Genomic DNA, 20604 nt, shown 5'->3' with positions numbered 1-20604 from the left:
GACACCACATTCATGTATTGCTCACTATTCATGATATTTATCATCATGATTAATAGAGTCGTCAGAATAATAACAATTGCGTTGACTAAAATCAATAGGGAATAATAATTTGTTTATGTAAATTATTAGTTGTAATTCGCCAGTGACCATATCAAATAATGACGCAGTTTGCCAAATGTTGAACCCGGCATAGTTGGTGCTCTCTTTAAAACTTGGAACCTTACCGATAATTTTCACTGGTTTGAACCTCATGAAAGTTAAAAACGAAAACATTTATACGCTAATCTGTGAATAACCACAAAAAAATCCTTCATGCACTTATACCAGCTTACACTACTACTAATCTACGGTTGTGTAAGTACATATATAAATATCAAATCACATTTATAATCTCGCGAAATGTACACTTGTATCGGCTGAAGAGCTTAGTCCATGGGCACTCAAACAATACCATTAATACTTTAAAGCTGAACCCCCTTTTCACAGAGCACGGCCCATTTAGTTCAGGCTCCGGATTCCTTCGAGAAGAAAAGAGCAGCGACGTAGTGCGAATTACGGTAGAATAGAGGGGACATTCACTTCTCTTTTTTAAATTGCTCTCCTCTTTTTTCTATCTTGTGGCCACGAGTTAGCTATGTCGTGGCCAAGAGATAGAAAAAAAGAGGAGTGCAAAACTAAATAAAAGCGGCGTACAATTAAAAAAAGAGCGGTGCATTAAACTAAGGCAGAGTGCATTAAACAAAATGCTACTACTACTACTACTACTACTACTACTACTACTACTACTACTACTACTATTACTACTACTACTACTACTACTACTACTACTACTACTACTACTACTACTACTATTACTACTACTACTACTACTACTATACTACTACTACTACTACTACTACTACTACTACTACTACTACTACTACTACTACTACTACTACTACTATTACTACTACTACTACTACTACTACTACTACTACTATTACTTTTTTGTAGTAGTAGAAGTAGTAGTAGTAGTAGTAGTAGTAGTAGCAGTAGTGAATGTCACCTCTATGCCACCGTAGCGAATTGATAGAATGCCGTCATTGTCGCATTTACCAATACATAAATTGCTTTGCGTGGATAATCTTCTGGCTGTTATTTGGTCAGCAGAGTAAGCACAGTTTATTATATGCAAATGCTATGAAATTTTGACGCATGTACAGGCACACCATCGGATCAATAGGTTTGGTAAATGCTACAGAAAATTGTTGTGAACAATGCGGTAGCAAACTTTTTATCATTATTGCAAACTTACGAACACGACAAACGCATATAAATAAATGAAAAAATTTATTGAAGAAAAAGCGTAGTGAATGTTTACTATAGTTAAAACTATGTATATTAAAACACAAGTTGTTTTCAAATGATTCAATTAACGTTGTTATTCTTTACGCAAGGATAGAGGCGAGTGTGTATACAGCATTAAAATGTTGAAATCAGCACACTGCTAGACGACCATATGAGCCGCGCTCTTTGAAAATGGGGTTTAATGCATGTACGTAAAATGTCGTCCCAGATAAGCCTGTGAAGTCCTCACAGGCTTATCAGGGAGAAACTTTCCGCTACTATGGTATTTTTCGTTAACAGAAAGTCTTTTCTTAGAAAAAATCCTGTTTATGCGGAAAGTGTCGTCATTGATTAGCCTGTGCGGACTGCAAAGGCTAATCAGGGACGACACTTTGCGCACATGCGCTAAACCCCCTTTTTCACAGAGCACGGACCAATTTTTATTAAAAGTCTTTGAAGTATCATGTTTTATGGATGCATAAAAATGAGTAATTTTGACTGGAATTTGCATATATAATAATAAATTATTGTGCTAATATATTACACAACGGTCAAACTGATTTAACAGTGGGTAGTATTACAGGGTGCAGAATCAACGGGGTTACACACCGGCTGGAGTGAGTGTTAACACGCCGTAAATAACTTTTTTTTTTGCAAATAACTCAAGTTTTGAAATACATTTGCTTAATCTTCAGTGCATAAAGACAGTTTTTCTTGCAGTTAATGCCGATATTTTAAGGTATCAGAATAAATGTCACGTTGTGTAAAGCATAACCGTGTACAAGGAATGCAGTAATGCATTTTTTAACAAGGACACGTGCTTATTTAGTAAAATAATTGTGATGCATTTCACATTGCCATACGCAGCATACAAATATGCATTGCATGCACTAATTAAAAGTCTCATCAAAACATGTGCTTAAACGTAATTTGAAAATAGCACCAATTACCTGCGTGTTTACACCCATTTACGTTTTATTGGAAACACCACAAAGTCACGTGATCCTGCACACTGGTTATATATCAAACGTTTAAATGGTTTTGATTACACTTCTTAAGTTCCCCAGCCAAGACACGGCCCTGAGGACAAATCTTTTCCGACCTGGTTGATAGGAGTCATCATTCTGTCATGTCTGGGAATGATCGTTGTTGTGGCCACCATTACACAGAGGTAGGCTGGTACTCAATGTGTGAGCCTCGTTCTGGGAAAACTGGGTTGTAAGCATGTGCGTAAAGAGTTGTCCCTTATTACTCTGTACAGTCCGCACAGGCTAATAAAGGACGACACTTTCCGCGTGTATTGTCTTTTCTTCGTTTATAGGAAGTCTCTTCTAATCAAAATTACAGTTTAGGCGGAAACTATCGTCCCTGGTTAGCCTGTGTGGACTGCTTAGGCTAATTTACGGTGACTTTTTACGCACATGCATTACAGCCAGATTTTCAAGAACAAGATTCATTTAAGTAACTACGAGGGATGATCAAGAAATAACAGGTATGCCACCGCATACACATTTTCGTGTTGTTGTTTTTTTCATTTAAAAGATTTGTATTTGACCTAAAGGGACATCTTCCTGCTAACAACAGTGATAGTTTAAACGAATAATATGAACGGGCTAACACAAACAATTGCGGTTAACAAAGAAATGTACGCTCATTATTGCAATGACAATGCTTTTGATATCTATAAAACAAGGTTTCGCATAAATTTTCGATATTGTTTTCACCAAATAAAATATTGTCGTTGCGCAAAGTAGTGTTTTGTCAGAATTGAATCGCTGGTCTAATTGTTGGCATGACCTGACGTCATCGTATTTAAATAGTAGCGTTCTCACTATCTTCGATTAGTTTGCAATTTTGAAAGATTGAAATACTCGTTTTTCTGTAAAACATAATCAAGACTGAGATTATTATTCGATTCCCTTTGCTGATTTGTTATCGAATTGACGGAAATACAGCCAACCTCCCGAGAAAAAAACACGTGTCAAAATTGTGCGAAAGTATAATAGATAACTCACTGTTTAAAGCTAGAAAACAGCGTTGTTTTAAATTTGAAATATTAATGCCGTAAATTCAACATACTAATGTTTATATTAAACTATTCCAACGAAGTTAAAATAAGTAAATTCGTTTGAAAAGGGATATAGCATTTGTGCGGCATACAAAGTTTATTATAGGTGTATATAAACATGTAAGATTTCATGTTGACATGTTAATAAAATAATGTTTCCATTTTACTTCATGAGCAGTTTTGCATGAAGGTGATATTCGCAAAAAAAATAAATCTAAAAAAAGACCAATAGGCTATAGTTCATATTTGAATACGTTTATGCTTTCCCTCATCGATCGATGTATTTCTGATCAAATTAAATGATTCAGTTAATTGGGATATACACGTCATCATTCAGCTGTTAGTAATTCCAAAAAATATCCGGGAAAAACACACACCGAAATGATTATCAGTTGCATTTAACGCGTATTCCGGTGCATATATTTCTTGATTTTGTCCGCATATTTGGAGGTTTATTGCTAAAGAGTTTATGTTTTTCAGGGTGATTCGTCGAAGAAATAACCGAATGGAACAATATAGGCTGGGGAGTTAGTTAATTACATTTGTACAGCTGTAGTGCATCTCGAGTTTTTACATCCTAGTTGTAGTATATGTATCTGCATTAATGTTGATGACATACATGAACATGCAAAAAGGATGACGTGCTACGAAGGTGTTAACGATATTTTACTAATCGAGTTTGCTGTTTGAGGTATCAACCTCTAGTGTGATGCTTCTTAACACGGTGACAACCAACGATACAGATACAAGTTATCGCGACACCATGTCATATTAGCGTAAATTCTATACACACCAAAGGAAAATCCGCAAATATTTTATATCGAGTAAAAAGGGTTCGTTGTATAACGATTATTGTTTAAGCCGGTGGAACATCTTTCTTTTAATTTGTCCGACAAATACTGTGACACGGTAACATAAGGCACCAGTAGCGAATACCTTTTCTCATATTTGAATTTAAATGCATTTTGTATTGATATCATCAAAATGAATGCTACATGTACATAATATATGCAAATCATGCGCTCGCTGTACTACGGTAATAATGTTACACAGGATTGCTCGTGTTTAAAAAATGTTAAAACGTAATAGACTTGTACATGTGCTTCAGTGAACTATAGCTAGCCACACTGTACTTTTAATGTGTTTAGCCGAAGAACATACAAGGATATACCAAACGAGTCCATAGACATTTGCAAAAGAATAAGGCAGCTGATCGCAAGAGCATTGGATTAATGCACAAACAATTAATTGCCAAGCTTCGAAATTGCAAATGTCGTTATAAACGGACAGAAGAGGTGGAAGAAAGGTTAAGAAAATCTTGTTGAAGAAGCTATACATGCATATGAATGGAACCTACTGCAATGCATAACGACAGATGTTTACGAAGTTATGCAGTTGAAACAAAGCTGACGGTTGCTTTATGTCGCAACCTCCGCGCAGAGATTAAACGGTAACCAGCATAGCTGAATTGTATGGGCGTGCAAGGAAAGACATATCTGCGTGCGGATTGTTAATGTGGCCGATCAAAATATGGCTTTTGCGACAATAATTTGTGTAAATGGCAAAGAAGTGCTACAAGATAAATAATGTTTGTGTAAAACAGCGAGAAACACTAAAGCAAGTGTAAGAAACAAACTTAACATTCTTTGGAATTATTTGATTTAGAAACAATTGCCATGGGGAAGCAATTTAAACCACACACGTCTGAGCTCTTTGGCTAAACAGAAAAAAAAAACAAATATGTACAATTTTAGACATCCCGCTTAACTTCGAATGACAGGAACAAAATCGTACCGAACAGTATTGATACATATTGTTATAAATATTTGTTCCAAACGTAATTGCAATGCGATTTTTGTGCTCAACAAATCTAACGCAAATAAACAACTCAGTAGTGACTCAGTACCAGGAACTGAGGGGCGACGGATTTTGGAGTCCTATATAATTTCCAAGTACAAACGCACGGCAAAGACAGAGATATACGAGATCATCCAATGTATCGATTATGTGCCATACGATACGAATAAATATTGCTGATAGGAATAGGAACTGCGTAGTGTTGGCGGACTGATGGCTTTCCTAGATATCATAATGTATGTGCTTCTTGCAATACTAGTTCGGACAATAAACATTTGAGTCGTGTTCTGAGAAAACTGTGCATAATGCATGTGCGTAAAGTGTCGTCCCAGATAAGCCTGTGCAGTCTGCACAGGCTAATCAGGGACGACACTTTCCGCCTAAATTGGAATTTTGCTAAGAAGAGACTTGTGGTCTGACAAATTAGACTTTTCATAACGCAAAAAACAAACATTGATTTAATGCTGGGTAAAATGTTTAAGGTTTAATATAACGCCATAGCTAGAGATTAACAAAGATTAATTAGAAGTCAGCAAAAAATATTTCAGATGGAATATTTATACTTCGATCGTTTTCACAAAAACCTGAAGTACTCAACGAAGTCAGTTTATCGATGAAATTAGTCTTGTTTTAATGGGATTGAAATTAATAAGTGCAAGCCACTCAAAAAATCTTAATTTATGAAAATTTCATACAATTTTAAAATAAATATCACTATATTTATAATATGTATATAATAGTCGAGCTCACCGTTAGAAATTTAGGTACTTACATGCCATTTATGAAATAATTATGGCTGAGGTATTATGTTAATACATGCTGAACAATATAATAAAGATTTAACTAAACCTATTCATGTTGAGACTATGATATATATATAATTAAACTATACGTAAATGACAAAAATTGTTACTTAAACTAAACGGCAATAAAGCATGCATAATGATGTTGAATGTATACATTCGTACGATCATCTGTTCATACAGTTATCTTAGTGTGCTCGTATGTGTAAGTCAACTTAAAACATGCATTTGTTATCGTTATATATTTTCAAGTTGTTATTAATAATATGCTTTCTTTCTACTGTTGTTTTGGTCTCGTTATCCAAACGTGTAAAACAGTTTGAGTCTTTCATTTGTTGTTATCGTTGCAGTATTATTTCTCGTATTTGATCATTCCGTGTAGATGACTGTACAATTTTATTCAATTGTTTAAGTCGGTATTCTGTGTATTTATATAGCATAACAATATTGCAATACTTTTACAGTTGCTTTTTTCAACCATCATTTCCTTTTATAGGAAAATTTCCATTTTCTGTTTTAGTAAATTATGTTGAACTCTGCTGACATGTTGCCTTTGGTATGTCAGGTATAATTATAATGCAGACAATATTACTTATTATAGCGTATGGATACTCGCTCTATAAGCGAAGTTATTTTAGTTTCTTTCGCTCGATATCCGTACATCCATACCCCGACATTCCTGTTCTTCAATGTAATCGACCAATAAAAAAGCTTCTTTGTTTCTAGTTACTTTACGGAATAAAATCAACATTTGCTTCAGTTTTAAGTTATGTATGTGAATTCAAGGCTTATAAATTACTGCCTTATGTTAGAGTACATGTTATTTATTATCTAAAATGTGTGCAATATTTCGTCTGACGCCAACGCAGTTAAGTATACGTCTTTTTCTTTTTAAGAATTTACGCTTTTTTTATGTGTATGAAATAGTTGACATTAAATCCATGCTTTAATTCGGAAATGTGAAATAAGTGTATTAAATCCTGACTAAAAATCCGCAGTGCTTACCCATGTGTGTTCTTTACAAGAAACTAACATTCTATTACAATGTCACTATTCCCTATTCAAAATTAGTGCGTCTTATCATAGACAATAGCCGTATAACGACTTATGAAGAAACGTGCACTTTCATAGCAATAAAAAACGTAATTAAGGCATTCTGACAGCCCAAGAGTAATTGTATTAAAGGGATTTCTTCACTGATGGACACAACAGTTTTGTTTGGTTACATATTTACAAGCGATTAAACCACTGCACGCCAGTGGGCGATATAACACTAAGGAAAGATACATATAGTGAAAATGCTTGTTCGTTTCAGAGCAATTATCATTTGATTTTCATACAATTATAAATCATTGAAAACAATTAAATAAATTTGAGTTTTTTTTTAAATTATTACAACAAAATGCATGATGCAAATTGACAGTCCGGATATCCGACTTCATGAAACAGCATTTCCATGTTGGTCCGAAGGACGCCCGTTCGAATCCCCGTTTGGCTAACCTTTGTCTCTCTTATATAGATCTTTATTGATATACTTCAGAAACCCGTTATGGTTTTAATCTACAAATTAATATTTTTTTGATCTGTCAGCACATTTCCTTTAAGCGTGTATTCGAAACTACGATCTTAAAAGCATGCTCATAATCTTTAAGACCAATGTCCCAAATATTTTTTTTAAATTGAATTTTGCTTAATTTATTTTAACACAAAAGAAACCACGTTGATATCGGTTAAATACAATTTCTGTATGCACATTAACCTGTCCAGTAAATCAAGTAAGTTAATTGTGTTTGTTCAAAACCATCAACGTCGATGTTTAATATTCCAGATGCAATTTGTGAATTTATTTATTCTTATTAAAACCATGTCTTGCCTACACAGGGGATTTCATGAAACTTAAATGTCTAGAGTTTCATAAGAACTGATATTATATAAGAATAAATAGTAGTATCTTTGTTTGGCTTAATTTACACAACTACAAATGGAAGCTGTCATGTTTTCTGTTTACGGTATTGCTGTAATCGACCGTTAGAGCAACCCTCATATCATCTTATATATGGACCGTGCTCTGGGATAAGGGGGTTAAATGCATGTGCGTAAAGTGTCGTCTCAGAATAGCCTGTGTATTCTGCACAGGCTAATCAGGGACGTCACTTTCCGCCTGTACTGGAATTTGGAAGAAACTTTCTTGAAGCGAAAATTATCATGAAAGCGGAAAGTGTCGTCCCTGATAAGCCTGTGCGGAATGCACAGGCTGATCTTGGACGACACTTTACGCACAAGTGTTTAACCCCATTTTCTCAGAGTGCGACTTTCCTATGACTTTTGAAACATTGTCTGAAGAAATCTCAGAAAGGCATTGTTGTTCCTACAAATGTTGTTCACATTAGCTCACCTGACCATTGATACCAGAAAATCATCATGCTTAGTTTGTATACAATTTAAAATAACAAATGTATTCGAGTCAAACGTCCATTCTTGTACATAAAACTTGTACAAATATTGGAAACACTGTTGTATTCCGTGCTACTGTACATGCATTTATACCCCCTCAAGGAAGAAGTTGGTGTTAAACTGGCATGATCATTGGCGTCTTTCTGTTAGTGGACACAAACTTCTCAGACTATGAACTCCTACGTTTTTCAAAAGCACATTTGAAACCTGTATGCATAATGCAAAATGTTACGAAGTTGTGAATGTTTGAGTTGTATTGTTCTAACTTAAATAATGCTGAAGTTTCGACCATTTGCAACATTTTGTAATATGTTTTACAAACTTTTTTTTTCATGTAACAAAAGGGGGCGTTGAGTGATATTTGTCACAACTATGACTTATCGGCATTGATATATCTCAGAACAAAGTCGCAATTTGCACTGATGACGCCAGAAGGTAGCAAGATAGTTATTTAACTTATTGCATATGTAACATTTATAAGTTTCATTTCACTATCTCGTTGTTAGTATGAAACAATTTAAAATGTTACTTTGAAATTATATGTACCCACTGCCAATAGAAGGTATTTACATTTTTCAGATTCAATTACTATTTACTTATTCAGAATTCGTAAACATGGAGATTGCCTAAAATAACCCCATATATAAAGCTAGTATATGTATACAAGGCATAAAACGGTTGCAGATGAAAAAATCTCGGAATTTACCCTGTCGTTAATTTTCGGAATTGTGACAAAAATGTTCTATTGAACAAATAAAAAAAAGCAAAATCTTCCGTTTCTAAATCATTTCCCAGTAAAGTTATGCGTGACTATATATATTTAAAAGCTACTTTTGGATAATGACTGTACGCGTTTAGTAGGTTTAGGTACGTTATCACCACTTTTTCCGTGATGAATAAAGAAGAAATATGTTTCATGAATTTATTTACAACGCTTCACCGTATTGATTTACTGCTATGTAAATTCAGCAAACCGTATCATCGTTCGTATATAAAATATTTTTTTTTAATCAAATTATGCCACGAGCTTTATAAACAGGCATGTTCTTACCTGTACAGTATGTGTACCATTATCGTTAGGACCGTGCTCTGTTTAATGGGGGTTTAATGCATGTGCGTAAAGTGTCGTCCTAGATTCGCATGTGCTGTCCGCACAGACTAATCAGGGACGACACTTTCCACCTTGATTTTTTTTTTGTTAAAATAAAGTATCTTCTTAGTAAAAATGCAGTTTAGACGGAAAGTGTCGTCCCTGATTAGCCTGTGCTTTATGCATTAAACACCATTTTCACGGAGCACATTAAAACGAACTGTATTATCGATGCAAATAAAACGCTGGTCCAGAGAAGCTATTTAATCCTTTAAAACCATACTCGATTTATACTACTTTATAGACATATTTGATTGAAATATTTTGGTATTTGACAACCGAAAAGATCGACGCTACAGCGATGCTAACAAAGTTTGCACGTGCATTCATTCAAAATGGGATAAAGGTCTACAACTCAGGAAACCGATAATTTGATTGTGCCCGGAGTAGTCGCTCTTGATTTTTGTCTTTGCAAACAATTAGCGTGTGTACTGAATATATATATTTATGAAAGTATGAAAATAATATCATCTATTAATGAAGAGCTGCAGTTGTTCGTTGTGTTTGAATTTCCAGTCTTAATTTGGACACGACAATATTAAAAGAATAAATGTAACTAAAATTTTAAAATAAGGATAATCAAACATTTGTCAATATATGTATCACGGAAAAGCGACCTATTGGAAAACCTCATTAACCTGCTGGTAAAAATAAAGATGATCCATTTGTAATCCTTTCAATCACACACCATTTCAACCAATTTTACTTTAAAAATATGCTATTATTGGTTGATATTAAGGATCAGCGTTCTTTGTACAGATGGGTTTTCTAAACTCTTGCGAATTCCGGGATAAATCTACTGTTTTAAGGGAAATACAGACGCTGAATGTAGTTTTTTAATTAAAGAAAATCTTTCAAAAATCAAAGCAACCCTAACAGCAGATTGCAGTAAGTTTATGACGCCCGTTTCTCTATTTAATTTGATATAGTTTGGTGCAACGTCTATACTGGATCGTATCATTATTAGTTCAAGTCTGTTATTGAACTAACCAAAATGATATTCGGGTATGCTCAAGTATTGGTATTATGACATAGTATAAATACACATTTGTATCGCTTTTGATTTGTACGTACTTTTCAGTCCCGTAAAGTGTTGAACTGTAAACAGCATTCAATCTATGTAGTGCTATAGCAAACCAGGTATATGAAGTTTTCGTTAAACGGCGATTTTGAACAGAGCTGTGTAGTTCTTATTCAGGCAGGTATCGAATACAAAAAACAACAATTAAAGCAACTCTTCGACAAATATATTTGTGCAGGTTGAATAATACAGTCTAGTTTAAAGCACACACAAAATCGCACAATAAATCGAGTTTTTACTCTTAAAAATTGAAAACACTTGACAAATGTTACCAACCAAGAACAAGCAACGATTAATCGGAAATTTTCATATTTTGATGCTCGTACTCGAAAAAGACAATTTGCTACACTGTCCGCATTAAGCCAGTTCACGTTTTAAACCCCGTCCGATCTTTCACGAACTATTCCGAGGAACTCCGACTTTGCTGACAGTTTAGCCGAGCGCCTTCGTCGGAATGCAAACGGCATTGCTGTTAAGACATTAAATAATCGAAAGTGTAAATAAAAATAAATATGTAAGCCTATAAAAACACGAGAATTAATTGATAAAAAAGGAGAAAAACGTGAAGTTGTAGATTAACACATATATTAAAAGGTATATTTTCGAAGGTCATTACGAGAACAGTTTGTTTACTGCTGTAATATTGCATTCGATAAAGAGTTCGATCAGTAAATGCTTTAAAGCATTTGTCTGAAATTAAAACCAATCATCTTATATGTTTGCAACAAACTAGCTTTAAATATTGCCAAAACATTGAGTCTATGCAAAGTTCCGAGATACATGATTTGTTTTAGACATTTTTACACAATAAGGCAACGATGATTGTAATTTCTCACGATTATCTCCATTCAAATTAAACGTGTAGCAGCAATGTTAGCAAAACTAAATTGGGATACCTACGAGTACACAGTGCGCATTGATTGCAGCAATACAATCTCGGGATACTAACGAGAACGCAGTCCTCGGTTGAAAGAATTACAATGTCGGAATACTTGCGAGTACACTGTGCTTATCGATGGTAATACAATCTTGTGAAACCTACGAGTACACAGTCATCCTTGATAGCAATACAATATCGCGATACTTACGTACACAGTTCTCGGTTGATAGCAATACAGTCATGCAATACTTACGAGTACACAGTCATCATTGATAGCAATTCAATCTCGCGATACTTACGTACACAGTTCTCGGTTGATAGCAATACAGTCATGTTATACTTACGAGTACGCAGTCATCATTGATAGCAATACACTCTCGCTATTCTTTAAAGTACATATTCCTCGGACACTATACATTCTCGCGACACTAAGGAGTACACAGCAACACAATCTCGGGATACTTTCGAGTACACAAAAATACAATCTCGCGATAACTACGGGTATACAGCAATACAATCTCGCGATACTTACGAGTTTACAGCAATATAAGCTCGCGATACTTACGAGTTTACAGCAATATAATCTCGCGATACTTATGAGTTCACAGCAATACAATCTCGCGATACTTACGAGTTCACAGCAATACAATCTCGCGATACTTACGAGTACACAGTCGCCAGTAGCAATACAATTTCGCGATATGAGTACACATCGCGCAATACTTACAATTACACATCTCGCGATACTTACGAGAGCACAGTCCTCGGACGCAGGCCATGCCACGCTCACAGAGGGAACATCTCGGACCCGGGATGAAGGGTAGTTGGCCGATGATGTTACCGCTGAGAAGCACATAGGTTAAAACTAATAGTTGAGCCTCTTTCTATTTGAACTTGACTTTAATGGTATGTGAGAAAAGTGTCGTCCCTCATTAGCGTGTGCATTCCGCACAGGCAAATAATCGACGACATTTCCCATGGTATTTTTAGTTTAAAAAAACACGAATATTCAGTGAAGCGGAAAGTGTCGATCTCCCAGATCGAGTCTCTAATGCTGGCTGATGTAAGTTTACTAGCGAAACCATGGTGTAGTGGTTACACGTCGGCTAAACAGATCTTGGTTGTTTATCTACTTATGCACTTGAAAATATTCCCCTCGAAATTGTTTCGATGCAAGATGCAGATTTAAAAAAAAATAATTTAATGTGTTGTTATTAGGTATATTATGTCGAAAACAGTTGTTAAAGAATCTTTCCAGGGAAGAAAGCAGACTCGCTCGCTCTTCAGTATATATCTATGCAAGGGAAATTAAACACGCGTCTGCGTTTATGAAGCGTAAGGTAACTTATAAATTACTGGAAATTATTGTGCAAATGTACAATTTAGTTTGTGTTGCTAAAAGAAAACATGTTCATTTAACCCATGTATGCTTAGCGTCTAGAAAAAAGGCCTTGGCAAACAGCGTAGACCCATGATGCGGCGTCTCATAAGGGTCTGCGCTGTTTGCTTAAAGGAATTTCTGTAAGAAGTATTCTAAATATAGAAATATACTAGACATCCCTAATTTTGGAAATAAATTGATGCAATTGAGAAGGATGGGAGAGTCCACTAGGCATAAATGGGTTAAGTATCGAACACAGGTTCGCTTATTATCTTATAAATGTTTCGTACTATACTGGCGTGTTTTAACCTATTTATGCCTTGTGGAAACTACCATCCTTCTAAATTGTATCAATTTATTTCCAAAATTAGGGATGTCTAGTATATTTATTTCTATATTTAGAGTATTTCTTACAGAAATTCCTTTAAGCAAACAAAAGCATGATGCGGCGTCTCATCTGGGTCTACGCTGTTTGCCAAGGATTTTTTTCTAGAACAGAAATTCCTTTGCGCAAACAGCGTAGACCCAGATGAGACGCCGCATCATTCATATGAATCGGAACGATACAAAAATGGCCTCACTTACGGTGGCGAGTAAAAGCAGGCAAAGTACATCGCGTTCCTTTGCATCTGGCTCATGCCTACCAGCAGCAAGGGGCAATAACTCAGCGCGCACCCTACCCGGGTCGTGGTTGCCCAGATCAGCTGAAAGAGTTCCACATGTCTTAACGATGCAAGAAACACGAAGTATAAGTTTGCTTATTACATCCGGCGCGGAAGGACCTCAACATAAAAGGAAAATCATGTGCAACCAAATCTAGCATGATATGCTCTAAGTATGCTTGGGATATATTTATATGTACTTATATTGGATTCAAGGTTTAACAATGAGGGTGTAAACTCGAAGTCCATTTTCTGTTGTATTTAAAGGAAGAGGGCGGAAAGGTATAAGACGCGTTTAAGGGACTTGTTCATAGATTTTGAAATGTCGCGAAGTTCGTTTTCAAATGCCTTAAATGCAGTATAAAACAAGTAATAGATTTAAGAAAGAAAGTTATTGACCTTTGGCTTTAAAAGTGTTTACCTTTTACTATTCGGCCATCTTGACTGCTACAATTTAACCCATTTACGCCTAGCGTCTAGAAAAAAGGCTTTGGCAAACAGCGTAGACCCAGATGAGACGCCGCATCATGCGGCATCTCATCTGGGTCTGCGCTGTTTGCTTAAAGGAATTTCTGAAAGAAATATTCTAAATATAGAAATAAATATACTAGACATTCATAATTTTGGAAATAAATTGATCCAATTTAGAAGGATGGGAGAGTCCACTAGGCTTAAACGGGTTAAGACGCACTTTTTACTTTGTATTAGCAATGCACGTATCGCCACAAAATACAAAGAAGAAAACAACAGAAGCATTCGAAATTATTCAATCGTTTCACGTGTGTAACGCATTATAATTAAAAAAGTGCCCATTGATGATTATTCTAAAACGAAATTTCAATTTCTGTATGAGTCTACGTCATTAGTGATATCTCTCCACATGATGTACTTTCTGTATGAGTCTACGTCATTAGTGATATCTCTCCTCCTGATGTACTTTCTGTATGAGTCTACGTCATTAGTGATATCTCTACCCCTGATGTACTTTCTGTATGAGTCTACGTCATTAGTGATATCTCTTCCCCTGATGTACTTTCTGTATGAGTCTACGTCATTAGTGATATCTCTCCCCCTGATGTACTTTCTGTATGAGTCTACGTCATTAGTGATATCTCTTCCCCTGATGTACTTTCTGTATGAGTCTACGTCATTAGTGATATCTCTCCCCCTGATGTACTTTCTGTATGAGTCTACGTCATTAGTGATATCTCTCCCCCTGATGTACTTTCTGTATGAGTCTACGTCATTAGTGGTATCTCTTCCCCTGATGTACTTTCTGTATGAGTCTACGTCATTAGTGATATCTCTTCCCCTGATGTACTTTCTATATAAGTCTACGTCATTAGTGATATCTCTCCCCCTGATGTACTTTCTGTATGAGTCTACGTCATTAGTGATATCTCTCCCCCTGATGTACTTTCTGTATGAGTCTACGTCATTAGTGATATCTCTTCCCCTGATGTACTTTCTATATAAGTCTACGTCATTAGTGATATCTCTCCCCCTGATGTACTTTCTGTATGAGTCAACGTCATTAGTAATATCTCTCTCCCTGAATTACTTTCTGTATGAGTCTTCGTCATTAGTGATATCTCCTCCCCTGATGTACTTTCTGTATAAGTCTACGTCATTAGTGGTATATCTTCCCCTGATGTACTTTCTGTATAAGTCTACGTCATTAGTGATATCTCTCCACCTGATGTACTTTCTGTATGAGTCTACGTCATTAGTGATATCTCTTCCCCTGATGTACTTTCTGTATAAGTCTACGTCATTAGTGATATCTCTCTCTCTGATATACTTTCTGTATGAGTCTACGTCATTAGTGATATCTCTCTCCCTGAATTACTTTCTGTATGAGTCTACGTCATTAGTGATATCTCTTCCCCTGATGTACTTTCTGTATAAGTCTACGTCATTAGCGATATCTCTCCACCTGATGTACTTTCTGTATGAGTCTACGTCATTAGTGATATCTCTTCCCCTGATGTACTTTCTGTATAAGTCTACGTCATTAGTGATATCTCTCTCCCTGATATACTTTCTGTATGAGTCAACGTCATTAGTGATATCTCTCTCCCTGAATTACTTTCTGTATGAGTCTACGTCATTAGTGATATCTCTTCCCCTGATGTACTTTCTGTTTAAGTCTACGTCATTAGCGATATCTCTCTCTCTGATGTACTTTCTGTATGAGTCTACGTCATTAGTGATATCTCTTCACCTGATGTTCTTTCTGTAAGAGTCTACGTCATTAGTGATATCTCTCCCCCTAATGTACTTTCTGTATGAGTCTACGTCAATAGTGATATCTCTCCTCCTGATGTACTTTCTGTATGAGTCTACGTCATTAGTGATATCTCTTCCCTTGATGTACTTTCTGTATGAGTCTACGTCATTAGTGATATCTCTTCCCCTGATGTACTTTCTGCATGAGTCTACGTCATTAGTGATATCTCTCCCACTAATGTACTTTCTGTATGAGTCTACGTCATAAGTGATATCTCTTCACCTGATGTACTTTCTGTATGAGTCTACGTCATTAGTGATATCTCTTCCCCTGATGTACTTTCTGCATGAGTCTACGTCATTAGTGATATCTCTCCCACTAATGTACTTTCTGTATGAGTCTACGTCATTAGTGATATCTCTCCCACTAATGTACTTTCTGTATGAGTCTACGTCATAAGTGATATCTCTTCCCTTGATGTACTTTCTGTATGAGTCTACGTCATTAGTGATATCTCTTCCCCTGATGTACTTTCTGCATGAGTCTACGTCATTAGTGATATCTCTCCCACTAATGTACTTTCTGTATGAGTCTACGTCATTAGTGATATCTCTCCCACTGATATACTTTCTGAATGAGTCTATGTCATAAGTTATATCTCTTCCCCTGATGTACTTTCTGTATGAGTCTACGTCATTAGTGATATCTCTCCCCCTGATGAACATTCTGTATGAGTCTACGTCATTAGTGATATCTCTCCCCCTGATGTACTTTCTGTATGAGTCTACGTCATTAGTGATATCTCTCCCCCTGATGTACTTTCTGTATGAGTCTACGTCATAAGTGATATCTCTTTCCCTGATGTACTTTCTGTATGAGTCTACGTCATTAGTGATATCTCTTCCCCTGATGTACTTTCTGTATGAGTCTACGTCATTAGGGATATCTCTTCCCCTGATGTACTTTCTGTATGAGTCTACGTCATTAGTGATATCTCTTCCCCTGATGTACTTTCTGTATGAGTCTACGTCATTAGTGAAATCTCTTCCCCTGATGTACTTTCTGTATGAGTCAACGTCATTAGTGATATCTCTACCCCTGATGTACTTTCTGTATGAGTCTACGTCATTAGTGATATCTCTCCCCCTGATGCACTTTCTGTATGAGTCTACGTCATTAGTGATATCTCTTTCCCTGATGTACTTTCTGTATGAGTCTACGTCATTAGTGAAATCTCTCCTCATGATGTACACTGTTCTCTTTTTTTTAATCCTGGACAAAAAGTTGGAAATATGGTAATTTCGACAATCTGTAAACAAGTCCCGCTCTAAAAGATAGTGTGTTTAACAAACACACGTGAAGATGGCGAAGACAAAAGTTCGGTTGGGGGAAAAGGGAAGACTCGAGTTTCGTGCTATATTTTGATTATCGTAGAAGATCTATACCAGTAAAAAACAATCAGCCGTTTTGTACTATAGTTAGGTAAATGATCTACCTTGTCAAGTAAGTTGAACAAGTTATAGGCCAGTCTGGATAAGGAAGTACATAATAACTATTGTGTTTTTATGTTACATTCAACGTGGACATTAGTGCCGTTGATAATTAGCGTTCACAAAGTAGAACATAATGACGTCATAAATAGCATTTAACAGATTGATATATGCTTGACTTTAGCCACTAGTTTAAACACTAAGCTTTCAGCTACATTAATGTCGATATCATAAAAATATGTTTATTGTATTATTTCGCTCATGAAATGTCGAGCGAAAATATCGAATTGAAGGAAACGCATTTATTTATGAGCGATCGTCAACTGAAATCGATAAACTACAACGCGAAAACATCACATAACCTTAGAGCGGTTGCTTTTCAGCTGAAATAGTATACGTTAGCTCATACACATGCGTAGTATAGGGTATAAAAACGTCAATGAATAGATGGTTAGTAAATTCTTCCCTTGTAATACTAAAGTTCATCACTTTAATTTCTTTAGCGCCCGTAGTTGTGTACAGCAGTTCAATATATCAAAACATTAAACACGACTTTAAACAATAATCACATTTTCCGCCGAAATTCGTACCTGGGTATAATGGCAAGCGGCCCCGCATTGTGGACCCCGACCCCAAAGAGGTCTCTCGGCCGCCCAGAGGCCGATGGAGCGCTGCACAACCGTACGTGGCGGAAGTGACGGCCCGGTGCTTGTGAAGTAGGATAGGTTTTCTCCGAAGCCTCGCCGCTGATGTTCGAAGAAACACGTTTCGGTCCACTGCGCTGCTCGGAAAGCGAGGTTGTTGTCCCAAATCTGTTTAGAAGATTATCTAAATCAATGATTAGAATACGAGTTTTTGTACTATAAATATTATATAGATAATGCAAATGTATATCTAGATAATACAATCGTGCGTGCAATTCTGAACTTTTAAAAACTATTTTACTTTAGATTTTTAACTACTGCATAAAAACAGTTTTTATGCGACTTGTGACAATGTAAAAAACATCAGAATTACTTTATTTAATAAGTCTGTGTTATAGGCCAGAAATTCAATGTTTTCAGCCACTTTTATACACGGTTATGCTGCACGCAACGTAAAATGTCTGCACCGATTTCAGTTTAATTTAGGTTAAAAATATTTTATTGTATATACACATTCATTTACTAACAATTGCATATAATAGACAGTTTGAAGTACATGTATACAAATGGATTGGGCCTAGAATTATACCAATATCACCGAAGGGCCCTCCCCATGATGACAGTTTATTGTAAAGGTTAACAAGATGGGTATGCCAAGATACAGGTAATTAGGTAGTCCAATGCTGTGTTTGCAGACTTAATAAGGCAAAGTTTTGGAAGGTAGAAGTAAAATACATCAGCCTAATAAAATAACAAAATTGTTTATACAGAGTAAATGGCTAATAGTAAGTTTCAGTATACTTAATATTGGACGAATGAGACAAAAAGAAAAAAATAGGAACACAATAACAACATAATTATAAACAAAGGTACACATGCTTACAAAAACCGTGACCAGCTCGACCATATTCTTCTTTTCAATTTGATATTGAAAAGCTTAAAGCACCGATTTTAAAGTTAAATAAAGTTATAAACGGTTTGTTTTCATTCTGTAAAGCCCGTGTGTAAACCCCGTTGATCCTGCACCCTGAATATGCAAAATAACTCAAACCAGCCTATTATCAAAGAAAAAAATATAAATATTATAATTGTACTTGTATCTATCCATTACCATGGCACGAAGACCTAATCATATTTAAAATGCGAACACCGACACATTACCAATAACACTCAAATCTTCCGATTTCTAATGCAATCAGTTCTCAACGGTAAAAATAATAAATCACAATAGCAAAAAAACTGGCGAAACATACCAAACGTGCGCAGAGTAGCACATAACCAAAGAATGCAAATCGATTCATAAACAAATTTAAACATTACCAAACTACTTAGCAGTCTTTATCTCCGTCTTGTACGCAGACCTACACATTACCAGAGACTTCAAATTTACACATTACCAGATACTTCAAATTTACACATTACGAGATACTTCAAATTTATAAAATTAACATTACCAGAGACTTCAAATTTACATATTACCAGAGCACTCAAATTTACACATTACCAGAGCACTCAAATTTACACATTACCAGACCACTCAAATTTACACATTACAATAGAACTCAAATTTACACATTACCAGAGCACTCAAATTTACACATTACCAACACACTAAAATCTTCACATAACCGAAGCGCTCAAATTAAAAAATAACCAAAGCACGCATACATTGGCAGAAAAACAAAGTTATGTAAAATGTACTTTACCAAAGCACGCATGTTAGCGGCGGGTTCTTGGCTTCTGTAGAAATTGTGCGCCTGTAGAATAGCCCTCTGGAACGGCCGGATGTCGACTAGTACACATGCGAAACACTGGAGGAGAGCTGCTACAATGTAGCTGCGTAAGAACAGGTCTGCGGTATTCATGGCTTGCTTTTTGAAATTCTGAAAAAGTGGAGGGTAGAGGAATAACATTCTTCCGCAATTAAAGCTAGTATTCTTAAAAAAAGGCGTTACTATTAAATATTACGGAGGATTTTTTTTTCATTTTCAATATTTTTAATGTAAATAATGTTTACATTATTTAAAATGCAGTTAAATAAATCTAAATGACAATAACGATTATAATATGTGTTTATTATTATTGTTATTATTATTGTTTTTATTATTATTATTATTATTATTATTATTATTATTATTATATTAATTATTATTATTATTATTATTATTATTATTGTATATGTATTTTTAATATTATTCTAAACATTTTTATAGAAAAAAATCAGTAGTAGTTTTTTCCTGTTTTGGTAAATCATTCATTAGTGAATAAGTCAATGACAATCTCACGGAAACAAAAATAGTTATGTTTACATGAGGTTAACATGGTATTTCTTATGAATGAAAGTGTATCTTTAGTTACAGTGAGCATGCATTATAATTGTGGTTGGTTTCATGTACGAAAGTTATTGAAAATGGTTTATACAGTATTCTTTACAGTACATGCGTTTTAAGTCAAATAAATAAACAATACTCCAACACACTAAAATCCATAAACAACTGACACCAAATCACATATAAAACGCAAACATTATATATTGAAATAGCTCACAATTATCAGAACCGACTCGAGCACAACAATG

General features: G+C 35.4%; 1 protein-coding gene and 1 long non-coding RNA gene across 2 annotated transcripts in view; one reads left to right on the top strand and one right to left on the bottom strand.

The window, feature by feature from the left end:
- The window catches only part of LOC127868868 (uncharacterized), a 9298-nt gene extending 1289 nt beyond the window's left edge, over positions 1–8009 (top strand). The window contains exons 3-4 of the long non-coding RNA XR_008044281.1: positions 2386–2497; positions 3875–8009. This is a non-coding gene — a long non-coding RNA (uncharacterized LOC127868868). The remainder of the gene's footprint in view (positions 1–2385; positions 2498–3874) is intronic.
- Positions 8010–10890: 2881 nt separating this feature from the next.
- Positions 10891–20604, bottom strand: LOC127868854 (peptidase inhibitor 15-A-like). Its single transcript, XM_052411003.1, has 6 exons — positions 20574–20604; positions 19733–19909; positions 17973–18194; positions 13586–13704; positions 12371–12462; positions 10891–11208 (listed from the first exon to the last, which is right to left on the bottom strand). Exons 2-6 carry the CDS (start codon positions 19889–19891, stop codon positions 11114–11116), a joined length of 687 nt encoding a protein of 228 aa, XP_052266963.1. The 5' UTR covers positions 19892–19909; positions 20574–20604; the 3' UTR covers positions 10891–11113.

This window comes from Dreissena polymorpha, chromosome 2 (assembly GCF_020536995.1).
Source record: "Dreissena polymorpha isolate Duluth1 chromosome 2, UMN_Dpol_1.0, whole genome shotgun sequence".
NCBI classification, from domain to species: domain Eukaryota; kingdom Metazoa; phylum Mollusca; class Bivalvia; order Myida; family Dreissenidae; genus Dreissena; species Dreissena polymorpha.
The sequence above is the reverse complement of the archived record's forward strand: the minus strand, read 5'-3'. Positions and strand labels throughout refer to the sequence as shown.

Excerpts from the sequence above, each read along its gene's own strand:
- LOC127868854 (XM_052411003.1), bottom strand. The coding sequence starts at position 19,891 with ATGAATACCGCAGACCTGTTCTTACGCAGCTACATTGTAGCAGCTCTC. Across the intron at positions 18,195-19,732 it reads CCGCTAACATGCGTGCTTTG|ATTTGGGACAACAACCTCGC; the intron begins GTAAAGTACATT and ends TCTTCTAAACAG. Across the intron at positions 13,705-17,972 it reads CCGCTTGCCATTATACCCAG|CTGATCTGGGCAACCACGAC; the intron begins GTACGAATTTCG and ends GAACTCTTTCAG.